The sequence below is a fragment of the Polypterus senegalus genome, chromosome 5 (assembly GCF_016835505.1).
Source record: "Polypterus senegalus isolate Bchr_013 chromosome 5, ASM1683550v1, whole genome shotgun sequence".
NCBI lineage: Eukaryota > Metazoa > Chordata > Cladistia > Polypteriformes > Polypteridae > Polypterus > Polypterus senegalus.
Genome location: NC_053158.1, coordinates 169,950,772 through 169,965,443, shown reverse-complemented (window position 1 = coordinate 169,965,443; position 14,672 = coordinate 169,950,772). Strand labels below are relative to the sequence as shown.

Genomic DNA, 14,672 nt, shown 5'->3' with positions numbered 1-14,672 from the left:
AATGAGCTGAACAATAAGAGAAGTAGCTAATGTTTCAGGAATAGTGCTGAGACACCTCAGATCTAATAAAGGATTGAGGATGAACAAAGAGCTGCAATATTATGGGGGCTCAGCCCCCTTAGTCTCAATATACAAAATACGAGAAGCCTACACAGAATTGCATAAATTACAATAGCATAACTGAAAACCAAAACACAGAATTAAACTAGAAAAATACATGAAAATATTCAACAAAGTACATAAATATAATGAAGAAAAACATAAGCCAGGGATGGAGCTCTGATAAAACCCCAACACATGAAACCCTCAAATTTCATGTCAGTAAAAAGTGAGTTTTACCCATGACAAAAAGACAGAGTACAAGATCTGCAGTGATCATCTATCCAGCAATCATACCACACACACACACCTCAAGAGGTCATCCATCCAGTGGCGTAGCTAGGGGGGGTGGCGGAGGGGGCAGTCCACCCCAGGCGGCACATTTTTAGGGGCGGCATTATTGGACACAAGGCTTAGTACAATTTGTGTGTAAGCAGCAAGGTTCGGAAAAATATCACTCATGTATGAAAAAAGTCAAATACTCTGATTTTTTAACCACAAATGCTTGAAAAATAAAGTTCAGACTGTCCTTCTGCATCAGACACAGCAGTTGAAATGTATGAGGCAATGACAAAAATAAACATAAACATTACACCGATAATAATTTCTAGGAAGATAAACAACTAATTTACAATTTATAATTTTGTTATTAATCCGAATGCGTTCTTGCTCTGCGCAGAAAACATCCCCACCTATCAATTGTACCCTACTTTGGTTGTGGCTTTCGTAGCGTAATTATATTAAACTAATAATTAGAACACGGCTTATCAGTGCGCCTATACTATATTCTTGTCTAGTTGATGCTTATAAATGGATATATAAAATATTGCTGTTTCTTTATATATGAATAAATCTATGCAAAATGTATCTTAATTTTTCTCTATACGTCATTTTAATTTTCTATTTAAATAGTTTAACATATTCAGATATGTTGGCGGGCGGCAAATTGAAGCACCGCCCCGCCCCCCCCGAGTGGCACAAACTCGAGCTACGCCACTGCATCCATCTGAGGCTAAGCATGTTTGGGCATGGCCAATACTTGGGTGGGAGACCAACCAGGTAAAGTTTGGGTTGCTGCTGGACAGCAGGGGGTGCTTACCCTGTGGTCTTAATGTGGATCCTAATGCCCCAGTGCGGTGGTGCCATCCTTCAGATGAGACACAAAGATGAGGTCCTGACTCTCTGTGATTATAAAAGATCCATGTGAAGAGTGGGGTGTAACCTGACATGCTGACTAAATTGTTCATCACGGTCTGGTCAAACTCACAATGTAAAAAGAAAAAAACACTTTGAGTAGTGAGAAAATCACTACATAAATGTAAAGAATTATTATTTATTATTAGTAGTACTATCTTTGGCTCCTGAGAAGATAACCATGTGATAAAAAAAAAAAAAAAAAACAGATTTCCAGTTCTATTACTTGCTCGTCTTCCATATCCTTACATTATGCTTTTCAGGGAGCTCATTACCAACTTCTGTCAGTGTGGGGATTTCTAACTTTAAATCGATAAAATGGTACACATAAATGAGATACTGTAGGACCTTCTGTTTTCAGAATTAAGATTGTTACGTGGGTGACGTGAATACATTAGAACCATATGTAGTGCTACAAGTAGGATATTTGACAGACTCAGCGTTAAATAGACAACACTTTGCCAACCAGAATGTCCAGCTGTTTTCTTGACTTGGAGGAAAAACTGGTGTTCTGGTTTTGATGACATCTGAAGAGATAACAATGGGTTACTTCTGGGGGTTTGAATCTTGTAATATGGCCAGGCATTATATTATTATTCTACTATGTAAATGTGTATAATTTTATAATGTGTGCATTCCAATTCATTGCAAAGAAAATGTTTTAACCTTTCTAATTCTGTCTTTTAAAGGTCCTTCTTTCCTGTTCTCACGTTTTTCATAGGGTAAGTAAACAAAAGTAAATGTTATTTTAAAAATTAGCATACTTTACCTGGAAAATATCTTTACTTTCCCTTTCTGGCTGTTTCAAAATAAAAGTGAGAGTCTGTGGGCGTTCTGTGTGGGCTGAAATTGGTAGGAAAAAAATAAAAACATACAGATCAATTAATGAATGAGATGAAAATCAAAACAGCTGAACAACAGACAAATCATCAATAGTCTAAAGCAAGCAAGCATCTGTGTCCTGAAATGTTAAAAGAATACTCCACCCAAAAAATAGTTTTTAATATGCTACTTACCCCATGTAGTTTGTTGTGATAGGCAAGAAAAAAAGTATAATCTCACATTTTCATGCAGAATGGAGAGAATGAAGTTAATGACATAATAGAAGCCAATACTAACCAGATAGATAGATAGATAGATAGATAGATAGATAGATAGATAGATAGATAGATAGATAGATACTTTATTAATCCCAAGGGGAAATTCACAAACCAGTACTGTACAATGGGAAACGATGTAAAAAAACGTCCATGGGAAAAAGCTGTGCTTAAAACGTGTACATTTCATGATTTTTTGCCAATACATCATTGCATAGTTACTTCCTAAATTATCAGCATTTACATAAACAGAAAACCTAAAGCTTTCTTGAATTGAAAACCCACCTCTCCCCTTCATTCATTGATTAAGAGTCCTGTCTTCAATTCAACAAATCTATCCCATGATGCTTTAGCTTTCCTGTTCATGTGCATCCACCTAGCCATCCATCTTCAAACACGCTCAATCCATGCCTGGGCAGCAAGCTTACAAAATGGAGAGAGTATACACACAGTAAGGAGTTTGTGGGTTCACTTTTCAGGTCCCCCCTGCGTGGACAGCACGTTGAGTAATAAGAAAAGCATTATATATGAGTAAAGAATTATTATTGTTATAACTGTTCCAAAAGGAAAGTAACAGTGTTGTTAGATGATTAATACTATATGCTGGGAGGTTCTGACCCTGACCATAACGTGCATTGCGCTACCACTGAAGCCATAATTACATATTAAGTATTTAAGAGCATTTTAATTGGAGAGAAGTGAGATAACCACTGGATTCGACCATAACAGATAGATGTTAGGAGCACGCGCTGATACAGCACATTGCCACACTCACCACATGACAAACCAACTCAGGATCCCAGATTTGAACCCAAGTGTAGCCATGCAATGGGTGACACCTCAGCACCACACTAGTTCAGATGAAATAGAACAGTGTGAGGTTTTTTATGGTGGCTGGAGTGCCAATTCTGCCACCAACCCCCAGGTTTTTCCCTACAGGTTGGAGGGCCTACTTGCAGGGCTGGATACAGATTAACGTCATACCCAGGACGATAACAGATAAGCCATTCAAAAAAGAAATGAAGCAGCCTTCATGGATAAGAACCTCAGATAATATAATTCATTGACCTGTCCCATTATGGAAGTCCTTTCTTCTTCTACCCCACCCTTCATTTTATATGAACCTCTGTGTAAGCCCTCCCCACCCAGTTACATTTATTTACCTTACATTTAGTCCTTCTAAACCTAAATGTTTTGTAACCATTTGATCATGTTTCTGAACTTTGTCTTTTACAAGCTTATTAAAAATTTACAATGCTATTTGCCTTAACATTTTAACATTAGGAGACGTTATAGGTACAAATGATTAATCAAAATGGAATCCTGAGAACACCAATGAACAGCTGTTGACAAAAAAAAAAATCACTCTTAACATTTTATGTGTTTTTCTTTTTGTAGGTTTGTTTACAAGCTTTTGAACGATTTTCACAGAAAAAATCCTGTCCCATGTGTAGAATGGAACAGTACCAGTCAAGGATTATACACGATGGAACCTTTCTCTACAAAATAAAGTGTGCGACAAGGTACCCCTGTGTAATATGATATATTGTTTAATATGTGTAGACTCAAGGAGGTACACTAGCGCAGGAGTTAGTGCTGCTGTCTCACTGCTCCAAAGTCCTGAGTTCACTAGTTAGGGTGCAGTGTGATATACAAGTTAGAATAACATGGGGTAACAAAAATGTAACTTTTTGTCACGTGGATCAATATAGGTGAATCTTGCAGTATTTTGTGTGCAGAATTGAAGTTCTAATAAGACTTTCTCTATCATGCAAAAATTTTAAGTTGACACACAATTAAAATTTACAGTAAACATATTATTGCACTATATATACATACCAGGAGTGCCTCACCTAAATGTTAAAAGTGCACAATTTTGTGCTCTACTTGGCCTCAGAAAAATCCCTCTTAAGGTGCGCAAGTTGACAGCTAGAATATTGGAACTCCACTTGCCTTGGTGTCACTTTTCCATTTCATAAATGTCCTGATGAAATCATTCATCATACTCATCGATGACCACTCTGAGATATCCAGGGAAAAAGTCTCAAAGTTCAAAATGTTCTTGAACAGTGCAGTGGCAACCTTTAAGAGTGTGCCAGCCCAGGTTTATCTGGCCGGTTTATGTAGTTCTACCACAGTAGTCCTAGGACGTTTTGCCAGTCTCTGTGCCCAGATGGATAGCTGCATGCTCTCAAGTGCTATGGTTGATTTCAAACACCTTCAGTGAGATTTTCAAGCAGACCTTTATATTGTTTCTTGCAACCACCATGAGGACTCTTTGCAAGTCGTAGTTCACTATAAAGGAGTCATGAGTGGATGGAATGGTCTGGCATGCAAACTACAGCGGAGCTGGAACTGCATCAGGATGGCATAAATGCTGTGCAGACCTGAGGTGTGAGGACTTCTGTGTCTGTTTCTGGGTCAGTTTCTGTCCATTGATAACAATGTTGGATATGACATGGGGCTTCCCAAGAGCTGGCCAATGCATTACTTCAATCTTTGTGCTGTTGATGGTAAGACCAAAGATTCTACAGATGTTAGAGAACCTGTCAATGCTTTATTGAAGTTCAGCTTCATAGACAGCAGTTAGGGCACAGTCATTAGCAAACAGGAAGCCCTTGATGGGTATCAGGTGCAGCCCTGGTTGTTACTTGGAGCCTGGCTGAAGGTTGAAGAGAGACTACCAACCAACATTCTGGTACATTTCTGAATTCAGTATCAATCAATCAATCAATCAATCAACATTTATTTATATAGCACATATTCATACAAAAAAATGTAGCTCAAAGTGCTTTACAAAATGAATAGAGAAATAGAAGACACAATAAAAAATAAACATAAGTCAACATTAATTAACATAGAATAAGTAAGGTCCGATGGCCAGGGTGGACAGAAAAACAAAAAAACTCCAAAGCTGGAGAAAAAATAAAATCTGTAGGGGTTCCAGACCACGAGACCGCCCAGTCCCCTCTGGGCAATCTACCTAACATAAGTCAAACAGTCCTCTTTGTATTTAGGGTTTTCATGGAAGGACCTGATGATGATGGTCACGTAGACTTCTGGCTTTCAGTCCATCAATGTTGGAGCATCATGATGCTTTGAGTAGGTGGTGGTGGCGCAGGCCGCCACCACAAAGAAACCGGAAAAAGAAACAGAAGAGAGAGTTGGGGTCAGTATGGATTTTAGAGCCACTATGATTAGTTATTGTGATGAATTGAACATACAGAGTATCAGGATTAAGTTAAAGTGAAGTTATAAAAAGGCCATGTTAAAGTAATGTGTTTTCAGCAGTTTTTTAAAGTGCTCTACTGTATTTGCCTGGCGAATTCCTATTGGCAGGCTATTCCAGATTTTAGGTGCATAACAGCAGAAGGCCGCCTCACCACTTCTTTTAAGTTTAGCTTTTGGAATTATAAGGAGACACTCATTTGAAGATCTAAGGTTATGATTTGGAATATAATGTGTCAGGCATTCCGATATATATAAGATGGAGTGAGATTATTTAAGGCTTTATAAACCATAAGCAGTATTTTAAAGTCAATCCTGAATGACACCGGCAACCAGTGTAGTGAGATCAAAACTGGAGAAATGTGTTCGGATTTTCTTTTCCCAGTTAGGATTCTAGCAGCTGCATTCTGCACTCGTTGCAAGTGATTTATGTCTTTTTTGGGTAGTCCTGAGAGGAGTGCGTTACAGTAATCTAGTCGACTGAAAACAAAAGCGTGAATTAATTTCTCAGCATCTTTCAATAATATAAGAGGTCTAACTTTTGCTATGTTTCTTAAGTGAAAAAATACTGTCCTAGTGGTCTGATGAATATGCAATTTAAAATTCAGATTACAGTCAACGGTTACCCCTAAGTTTTTTACTTCCGTCTTAACTCTTAATCCTAGTGCATCAAGTTTATTTCTGATAACCTCATTGAATCCATTATTGCCAATTACTAAGATTTCAGTTTTCTCTTTATTTAGTTTGAGAAAATTACTATTCATCCATTCAGAAATACCAGTAAGACATTGTGTTAGTGTATCGAAAGAGTCGGAGTCATCAGGTGCTATTGATAAGTACAGCTGTGTGTCATCAGCATAGCTGTGGTAGCTCACATTGTAACCTGAGATAATCTGACCTAACGGAAGCATGTAGATTGAGAACAACAGCGGACCCAGGATAGAGCCTTGTGGAACACCATATCGGATATCATGTGTCTTTGAGATGTGATTACCACAACTTACAAAGAATTTTCTCCCTGCCAGGTAGGATTCAAACCAATTAAGGACCCTGCCAGAGAGGCCCACCCATTGACTAAGGCGATTTCTAAGAATATTGTGATCAATGGTGTCAAATGCAGCATTCAGATCTAAGAGGATGAGAACAGATAAATGGCCTCTGTCTGCATTTACCCGCAAGTCATTTACTACTTTAACGAGTGCAGTTTCTGTGCTGTGATTTGTTCTGAAACCTGACTGAAATTTATCAAGAATAGCATGTTTATTGAGGTGGTCATTTAATTGCAATATGACTGCCTTCTCTAGAATTTTACTTAAGAAGGGCAGGTTGGAGATGGGTCTAAAATTTTCAAAGGCAGAGGGGTCAAGATTATTTTTCTTGAGCAGGGTTCCCTTTAAAACACCCCTAAGTTGTTCTGTGACAATTTTTTTGTTGACCAGTGACTCTAAATTAGCTCAGTGTGAATTTGTGCAGAGACAGACTGGCACCTGGTTCAGGGCTGGATTTGGCCTTGTGATCGATACATGCTGTCAGGATAATCTGTGGCCTCCATAGTCCTGCACTGGATTAAGCAGGTTGTGTAGCAGATAGAAGGATAAGTAGATTCATAGCATCTGATGACTTCATGTAAAGACCAGCACTGTGCCCTGATGGGTTTCAATCGCACACCTGTTTGCTACCTGTGCAGAGGTTACAATGGACTGGCTCTCTGTCCAGGGCTTGTTGCTTCCATGCACTATGTGCTGTGCACTCAGTCCTAAATTAATTTGGTTTTGCTGAACTGTCTTTGTCACCAGCTTCATGGCAATCTTGCATTTTCTTTAAATACCTAAAATGCCTGCTTTCCTTTTTAGAGACAGTTCCTTTGTCCCTGAAGAGAACAATAAAGCCTAAATCCATCACAACACATTCACTGCTCCTTTATGGGTTTGATGTTCTGAAACATCAAAGCATATCCATTCAGTCATCTCTTTTCAGACCTGTATAATGCAGTTGAAGGCTTTGATGTTTGGAGACTATCACGAGATCACTGATCACATGGAAGTAAGCAGTCCTGGTCCAGTGCAGGACATTCATACCCACTCCCAACACTCGGACATTTTAGAGTCACCTATTAGCCAAACTGACACTCTGTACAAATACGAGGGCTGAATTTGAATGCATAGCCCTGGAGCTGTGAGGCACCAATGCTAACACTGGACCTCGATGCCACCAACTGAAGAATGTGTAAAAAGTTTGAGAAATATGTTAACTATGCTATGTGTCTTATTTAACTACTCATGTTTATAACAAAAGTATCAGTGGCAATCAACATAGCAGATACTGTAGGTTGCCACACAAACCTACATAAAAATATATAATTTTTTGGCTTTTAGAATTCAAGCATACTGGCGTGGATATGTTATTCGAAAATGGTATAGGCACATAAGAAAAACAATTCCTCCCAAAGATAAAAACTTAAGAAGAAAATTCTTTGAAGAAAAGGTGAGTAGAATTGTACAGACAGAACTTTTAATCATCCATGTGTCCACCCACCCATTTTTGAATTTGCTAATTGTTTGAATTATAATAATATAAATTGTGTTTTTACTTATTCTCTTGAATTATCACCTCTTACTAATAAGATGTACATTGTAGTTGTCTTTATTTAACTTTTTTTATCACTTTTTCTTGTTTTTTTGCACAGCTTTAAGTTGTGAGGATTGTTAGAAAGACTGAGAAACATAAGATATACACAAGAAAAAACAGGACATTGATTAAAGTGTATAAAGAAAGCACAGGAACATAGCAGAAAAATTAAACAAACCTGATTGCCACAACTAACCAAAGTGAAGTCAAAATTAAGGTGCTAAAACTCCTGTCACTCGCATCATTTTCTTGTACTTAGCTATACCAGAAAAAAATGCCATTTTCACAGCACCCAAGAACTGAACAAGTGCCCACATAGACGGCCTCTCGCCTTCTGGTTGGTTTTACCTTCACTTTCAAAAACATAACTGGGTGGAGGTGCTCTTATAATATCTCATTATCTCGTACATGACAATTGGTGTGTTGTGGGACTCCACAGGATATTGACAAATAGGTGGAACTGGATCCATGCTTTACTTTGTGCTATCTCATGTTGAAAATGTTAAATGTTATCAAGGATGTGTTTCTGGAGTAGGTCAGAGGTCAGATAGGGTCTGCTAGAGCAGCGTTTCCCAATCGTGGCGGCATTGCAGATGGGTAGATTGGGGCAAATTCATAGCTGACCTCTGAAACCCCTGCTCTGACAATTGTCATGGATTGCACAGGAACCCCCCAAATTTGGCGATCCCACCTGATTCACTAAGGGCATGTGGGTCTTGACACCACAAAGACAGAAAAAAAGGTAGCCCTGGATTATCTGTAGTTTGTAAGAATGTTTTGACTATATATAAAACAAGGAGAGAGCTTACATTTACTTGTACTTTTCATACTTGAGCACACATAACATCAAGTCAACTCAAGTCGGGGTGCATGCACTGGTACAGTGCATTGCCGCACCCACCACACGACGAAACAACTCGGGATTCCGGTTGGCAACCCCCCCAGGTAGACATGCGATCCAGTCCTACCCTCCAGAAATGACCTTCTATCTGCCGCAGCCAAATGTTACGTGGGCGACTCCTTGGCCTTGTCCAGCCACTTGGCCCGCAACAGTGAGGATCCTGAAAGTCAGATGACCCTCTGGGAATCGTGCCACATGGCCGTAGTGCCGTAACTAACGCTCCCTCACAATGTAGGTAATGTGCCTAATTCAGGACTCCATGAGCAATCACTCATTCGACACAAAGTCAAACCAACGGTACCCAAGGATTCTCCGAAGAGACACAGTACCAAAGGAGTCCATTCTTCGTCTCAGGTCACTGGATAGCGTCCATGTCTCACAACCATATAGCAAGACAGAAAGCACCAGGACTCTAAAGACTTGGACCTTTGTCCTTTTGCATAGATACTGGGAGCGCCACACACCCCTTTCCAGCGACCTCATGACCCCCCCCATGATCTCCCAGTCCGTCTACTGACTTCATAGGAAGAGTCACCAGAGACATGAATGTCTCTGCCAAGATATATCAGATACTTAAAAACTTCTACTTGAGTTATTTGTTCATGGGTAAATTGTACTTTCACTTGCTTCAACTTTTTAGGAAGGTAACTCTACGTTTACTGAAGAATATCTGTTAGGTACTTTATACAACACTGTGTTCTACCCAGGTCCAAAATTTTGTTTCAGCAAATGCGACTTTTGCTACATTTATTGTCTTCAATTCTGTTTTTCTGCTTGACAGTTTTCCTAACGGACGATGTCCACCAATTGGTTCTAGTTTTTCTACAGTGACAGCCAACACTGACCCCTCATTTGTAGTTATTGTTCCTTGCATTCTCCTTCACTACTAACAGCTTGAATTGAGCGCATTATATTCCAAATTCAAAACCTAAGCCACAAGTGTAGAAGCTCCTCTGGGAGGAAGATCTGAATTTATATTAAACAGACATACCCACTAGGTGATTCCTAGACACCTTCATGCCAACTACTTTTCAGCCTATTTCCGGCTCATGCTTAGCTGTGGGGACTTCCTTTCTGTCTGCCAAGTCATAAGCAATCCATATCTTCCCTGCTTAGGTTCATAACCTGACAGCCATTGAGCCTGATTACTACCCCATAATCTTGAGAACTCATGGAGGCACCAATACTGCGTTTGATCTACCTACACTTGGTAAACACAGGATTTTGGGTTCCTGTTTCAGATGTATTCAATTTGTTTTTGGATATGAACTTACATTAGATGTCTCCTTGTGATGTGCGGTTCAGTTCCTGCAATCTATCAGGTCTGATTCCTGCCTTTCACCCAGTGCTGTTGGGTTCAGTTCCAGTATGCCATGACCTATATTGGAAAAAAATGACTTCAGAAAATAAACTGATTTTATGTCAGATGGTATTTTGCTGTTAAGAAGCACAACGTCTGTTTTGTAGACATTGCAATCTGAGTTGTTTTATAGTCTGTGCATAAAACTTTTATAGAGTAGAAAACAAGTGGATGTTGGAATGTCTGCATGATTTTAACATCTATGCAAATCCTGGATTTTATGTGGACCAGCTAGTTATTACACAGTATATGTGTTGATATAGAGGGTTTTTAAATTCCAGTCCCCAGGGACATAAACAACAGCAACTCTCTTTTGAGTTGAGTCTCTTTTGGGTGAAATTGTAGCCTGACTCTGGAATCTTAAATCACATCAAAGCATACTTCGATACTCAAACAGCATCTGAGTCACTCAGTTGGGCTTTGAGTAGTTTGTTTAACATGTTTCATTCTGTCATCTGTGTATGTTAAAAGTTTTCAGCTCCTAATCTTTGGTATTTAGACAATCCTTGGAGAGTCCCAAGTTTACATCCACAGTTTCTGTAACATTTTCATTGTCAATTGAAATAATCACCTCACCATATATAATCTGGACCTATTAATAATTGCCAGGAGACACACCAAAACTCAATGTGAGTATTCAGAGAGCAGACTGTAGCAGCTCAGAATTTAGTAATACGGCAACAATGTCTGAAATTAGTAAATCACAGCCAGCAGCCATATACAGATGTAGAAACAGTGACAGGGACAAGGAACTTGAGTTACTTTAAAAAAAAGAATAACATCAGAAGCAACAGAAATGGACATATTAGTATCAAAGGGCATCACATAAAACAACAAATAAAGTCAGCATGACAGGTCTTTGTATCATACAGTCATTGAGCATTTGGGTGTTGGATGCAAGCCAAATCCTGAATTTTGATAGTTATACATATATAACTGAACTTCTGTTCTACTTTCCATTTTTTCTCTTTCTAATGCTTTTATGTATGATTATATTTCACTTACCATTCCAGTTACTGTCTACAGATCATTGAAGAGCTCTCATAAATGAGAAGATGCTGTGTTTACAGTGATGTCTGTGAATTAAATTCGCTTTGCACATAAAACATGCATCTGTCCATTTTCTTTTTATTAATTTGAATTAAAAGTAAATAACAATCCATACAATCAAATCAAACTTAACAAAACCAAAATGTATACTGCACCCAAAAGAAACAAAGAGAGGAGAGCCTGCCAAAAAAGCAAATCTTTGAAGCAATAAGGAAGGAAGTGTATCCTTTTACCTGATATAGAAGCTTATTCTAAAATGTTATTGATTATACCCTGCCATATTTTAAAATAGTTTTGAACAGTGAGAATCTGATTTTTCCCAATTTCAGATAATATAGGACATCAGATACCGATTGACTATTGCAGACCAGGCTTCTGTATATGCATTGTTCTGTGTCGATGTCCTGGTCTTTATGGCCAGTGGATTTGCCACCCAGTAATAAAATTGAAATTTAGGTAGTACCAAGGTGGTGAGTTGGAATTCTTCGGGTTGAGCAAAATAAGTCTATGTGCTAGTAGTGAGATAAAAGCAGTTCTGATTTGTTTGTCCTTCCCCATTTTAAGCCCATCTGGGAGTGGAAAAATTGTGTTGATGAGAAGTTAAATTTGAAGCTTAATTGCTTGTAGGATCAAAAACACTAGCGATGTACAAGTCTGTAAATGATTTAATCTCTGACATTATCCAAGCATTAAATACTGTGTATGTTTGAGAGGGTGGAAAAAAGTGGTTGTCATGTAGAGGTGCAACAGATAAGAGCTTCCCTGTCTTAAAGTGTTTCCTACATTGGTTCCAAATTCTAAGTGAATGAAGGGCGATTGGATTATTAATTTATTGACAACAATTTGTATTTACTGGGGCACAGAGCATGGTATATAAAGAAGTACTGCAAGTTTTTTCATTCTATTGCAGACCAGGGTTCTGTATATGCATTGATCTGTGTTGATGCCCAGGTCTTTATGGCCTGTATTTTTGCCACCCCGTATTAAAACTGAAAGTTGGGTAGTGCAATGCCCCCACATCTATCCATTTTCTGAACATCCTTATTTCATTTTGAGCAATTAGTCCCTGATGGGCCGCCAGTCCATTGCTGGACACACTCGGCCACATATCCACATATACTTACAGAGGGCCCATTTAGAGTTGACAGTCAATGTAAATTCCAGGCCAGGCCAATAAAAAAATCTGGGCACACTGAAATACAGAAACAGACCCTTGACTTCCATGTTGAAAATATTAATGAATAAATATGGCAGCACTTGGTGGTTACTGTTGCTGTCCCACAACACCAGGAGACTGGGTTTGAAACTTGGCATGTTTTCTTAATTATTACATTGGTGGATAATTGATGACTCTAAATCGTCTCAATATAAATGACAGTGCCTTACAATGGATTGGATTTAGTAGGCATTCATCATAGTATAAACTGTCAGCAATTAGCCAACATTTAGACATGGCATCATCAAGTAGATTTCAGGTGGGGCTGACTTGTCACATGTTCACTGCTGCTGCTACCAAATAAGAGCAACACTGTGTGGATTCTTTACTCATTTCTGTTTGCAACAACTGCACAAGTTCATACAAAAATAGGTTATTTTAAAAAAATTAAAACAACTTTAGATTTCCTGTTTCCTTCTGTGTGCACCTTTTGTCTTTAAATGAATTTACAGGTTTTCCAATAATTGTTAGCCTACTACTAGGACCTGCATTATTTACTCAGGGGGTGATCCTAACACTGGCTGCTACACCTCTGTAATGTCATGCTGGCCTTGCAAAGCATCATGGGCCGCTGGGAACAAAACTTTTTTCCAGAAAAAACGCAAGATATTCACTGCAGAAAAGACTCAGGCAAATTTCACCAATCAGCACTATTGTTGATTATAGATTTATTGTAGACTTTTGCTGTTGATCCATAACTACCATATTGCTTCATTGTTTCACTCCTTCTAAAGCCCTCATCTGATGGGATTAGTTTTACACCAGCAGGTAGGGTAAAGTTATTACAGAAGGCCCTCTATAAATTTAGTCCCATCCAAATCACTCAAATGACAGAATTATACTGACATGACAATGCACACAGGAGTAGTGTAATCTAGAGTTGTGTTTATACTGATATTTTATAGAAGGTGAAAGGCACTGTAATCTTTACTGAGATGTAAATGTGCAATCCGTAAAAAGTTACTGACATGAGCAATTAGGATGGGAATAAAATTATAGAGGTCCTCTGGTAAAAATTACTTTTCTCCATCTCCTGGTGTGAAACTAATCTTTGACAATTAGGGTTTTAAGATTACAAAATTAAAATATTAATAGCACTGTGACTTGTAACATATTTTTCGTAATTTGCAGTAATTTCTTCATCATATATTTTTTGTTATTTATGAAATGCTGAATTACTACTTTACCAGGCCCAGAACCTTAATCAATGGAAATGCTATAACTAAAAAAAATTGGAGTCTTAGATGATATTTGACATGATACTGTAAGTCCATCTTTCTATCCATCCATCTTTTGCCACTTATCCAGATCTGGGTTGTAGGAACAGCAGACTAAGCAAAGATGCCCAGACATCCCATTCCCCACACCTACCTCCAGTTCCTCCAGGAGAATACTGTGACATTCTCAGGCCATTTGAGAGATAGAATCTCTCCAGTGCGGCTCCTGGGTCTGCCCATGGTCTCAGGCCCAAAATGTCCAGGAAACATGCTAGTCAGATGTCTAAACTAGCTCAACTGGCTCCTTTTGATCCTGCAAGTCTTCATTATTTACCCAGTATAGTGGTTAGTGCTGCGGTCACCCCACGTATGGGTGCTTAGATTTGATTTGCGGCCTGTCTTTGTAGTCCCATGTCACATTGGGACATGCAGTATGTGTTAGCCTGATTGGTGACTTTATACTGACCTCATATGTATGAGTGGGCCTGACAATGGACTGGCATCCCATATATACCTCTCTCCTGTCCACAATTTCTCCAGCATAGGCTCCTCATGACCCTGTACTAGAACATCAAGCTCAGAAATTGACATGGCTAGTTTACTTTAGATCAAAAGAAAGCAAACAATGCTGTAAAGAACAGTATACTAATAGTAGTAATGTGTGTACAAGGCAAAATGTCAC

General features: G+C 38.7%; 1 protein-coding gene across 2 annotated transcripts in view; it reads left to right on the top strand.

Annotated features, from left to right (window-relative positions):
• rnf32 (ring finger protein 32) overlaps positions 1-14,672 on the top strand; it is a 56,197-nt gene that overhangs the window by 32,349 nt on the left and 9,176 nt on the right. For both annotated transcript variants that reach the window (XM_039753621.1, XM_039753620.1), the window contains 3 exons: positions 1,983-2,015; positions 3,789-3,913; positions 7,994-8,102. In XM_039753621.1, coding sequence (XP_039609555.1) covers positions 1,983-2,015; positions 3,789-3,913; positions 7,994-8,102 — 267 coding nt within the window. The remainder of the gene's footprint in view (positions 1-1,982; positions 2,016-3,788; positions 3,914-7,993; positions 8,103-14,672) is intronic.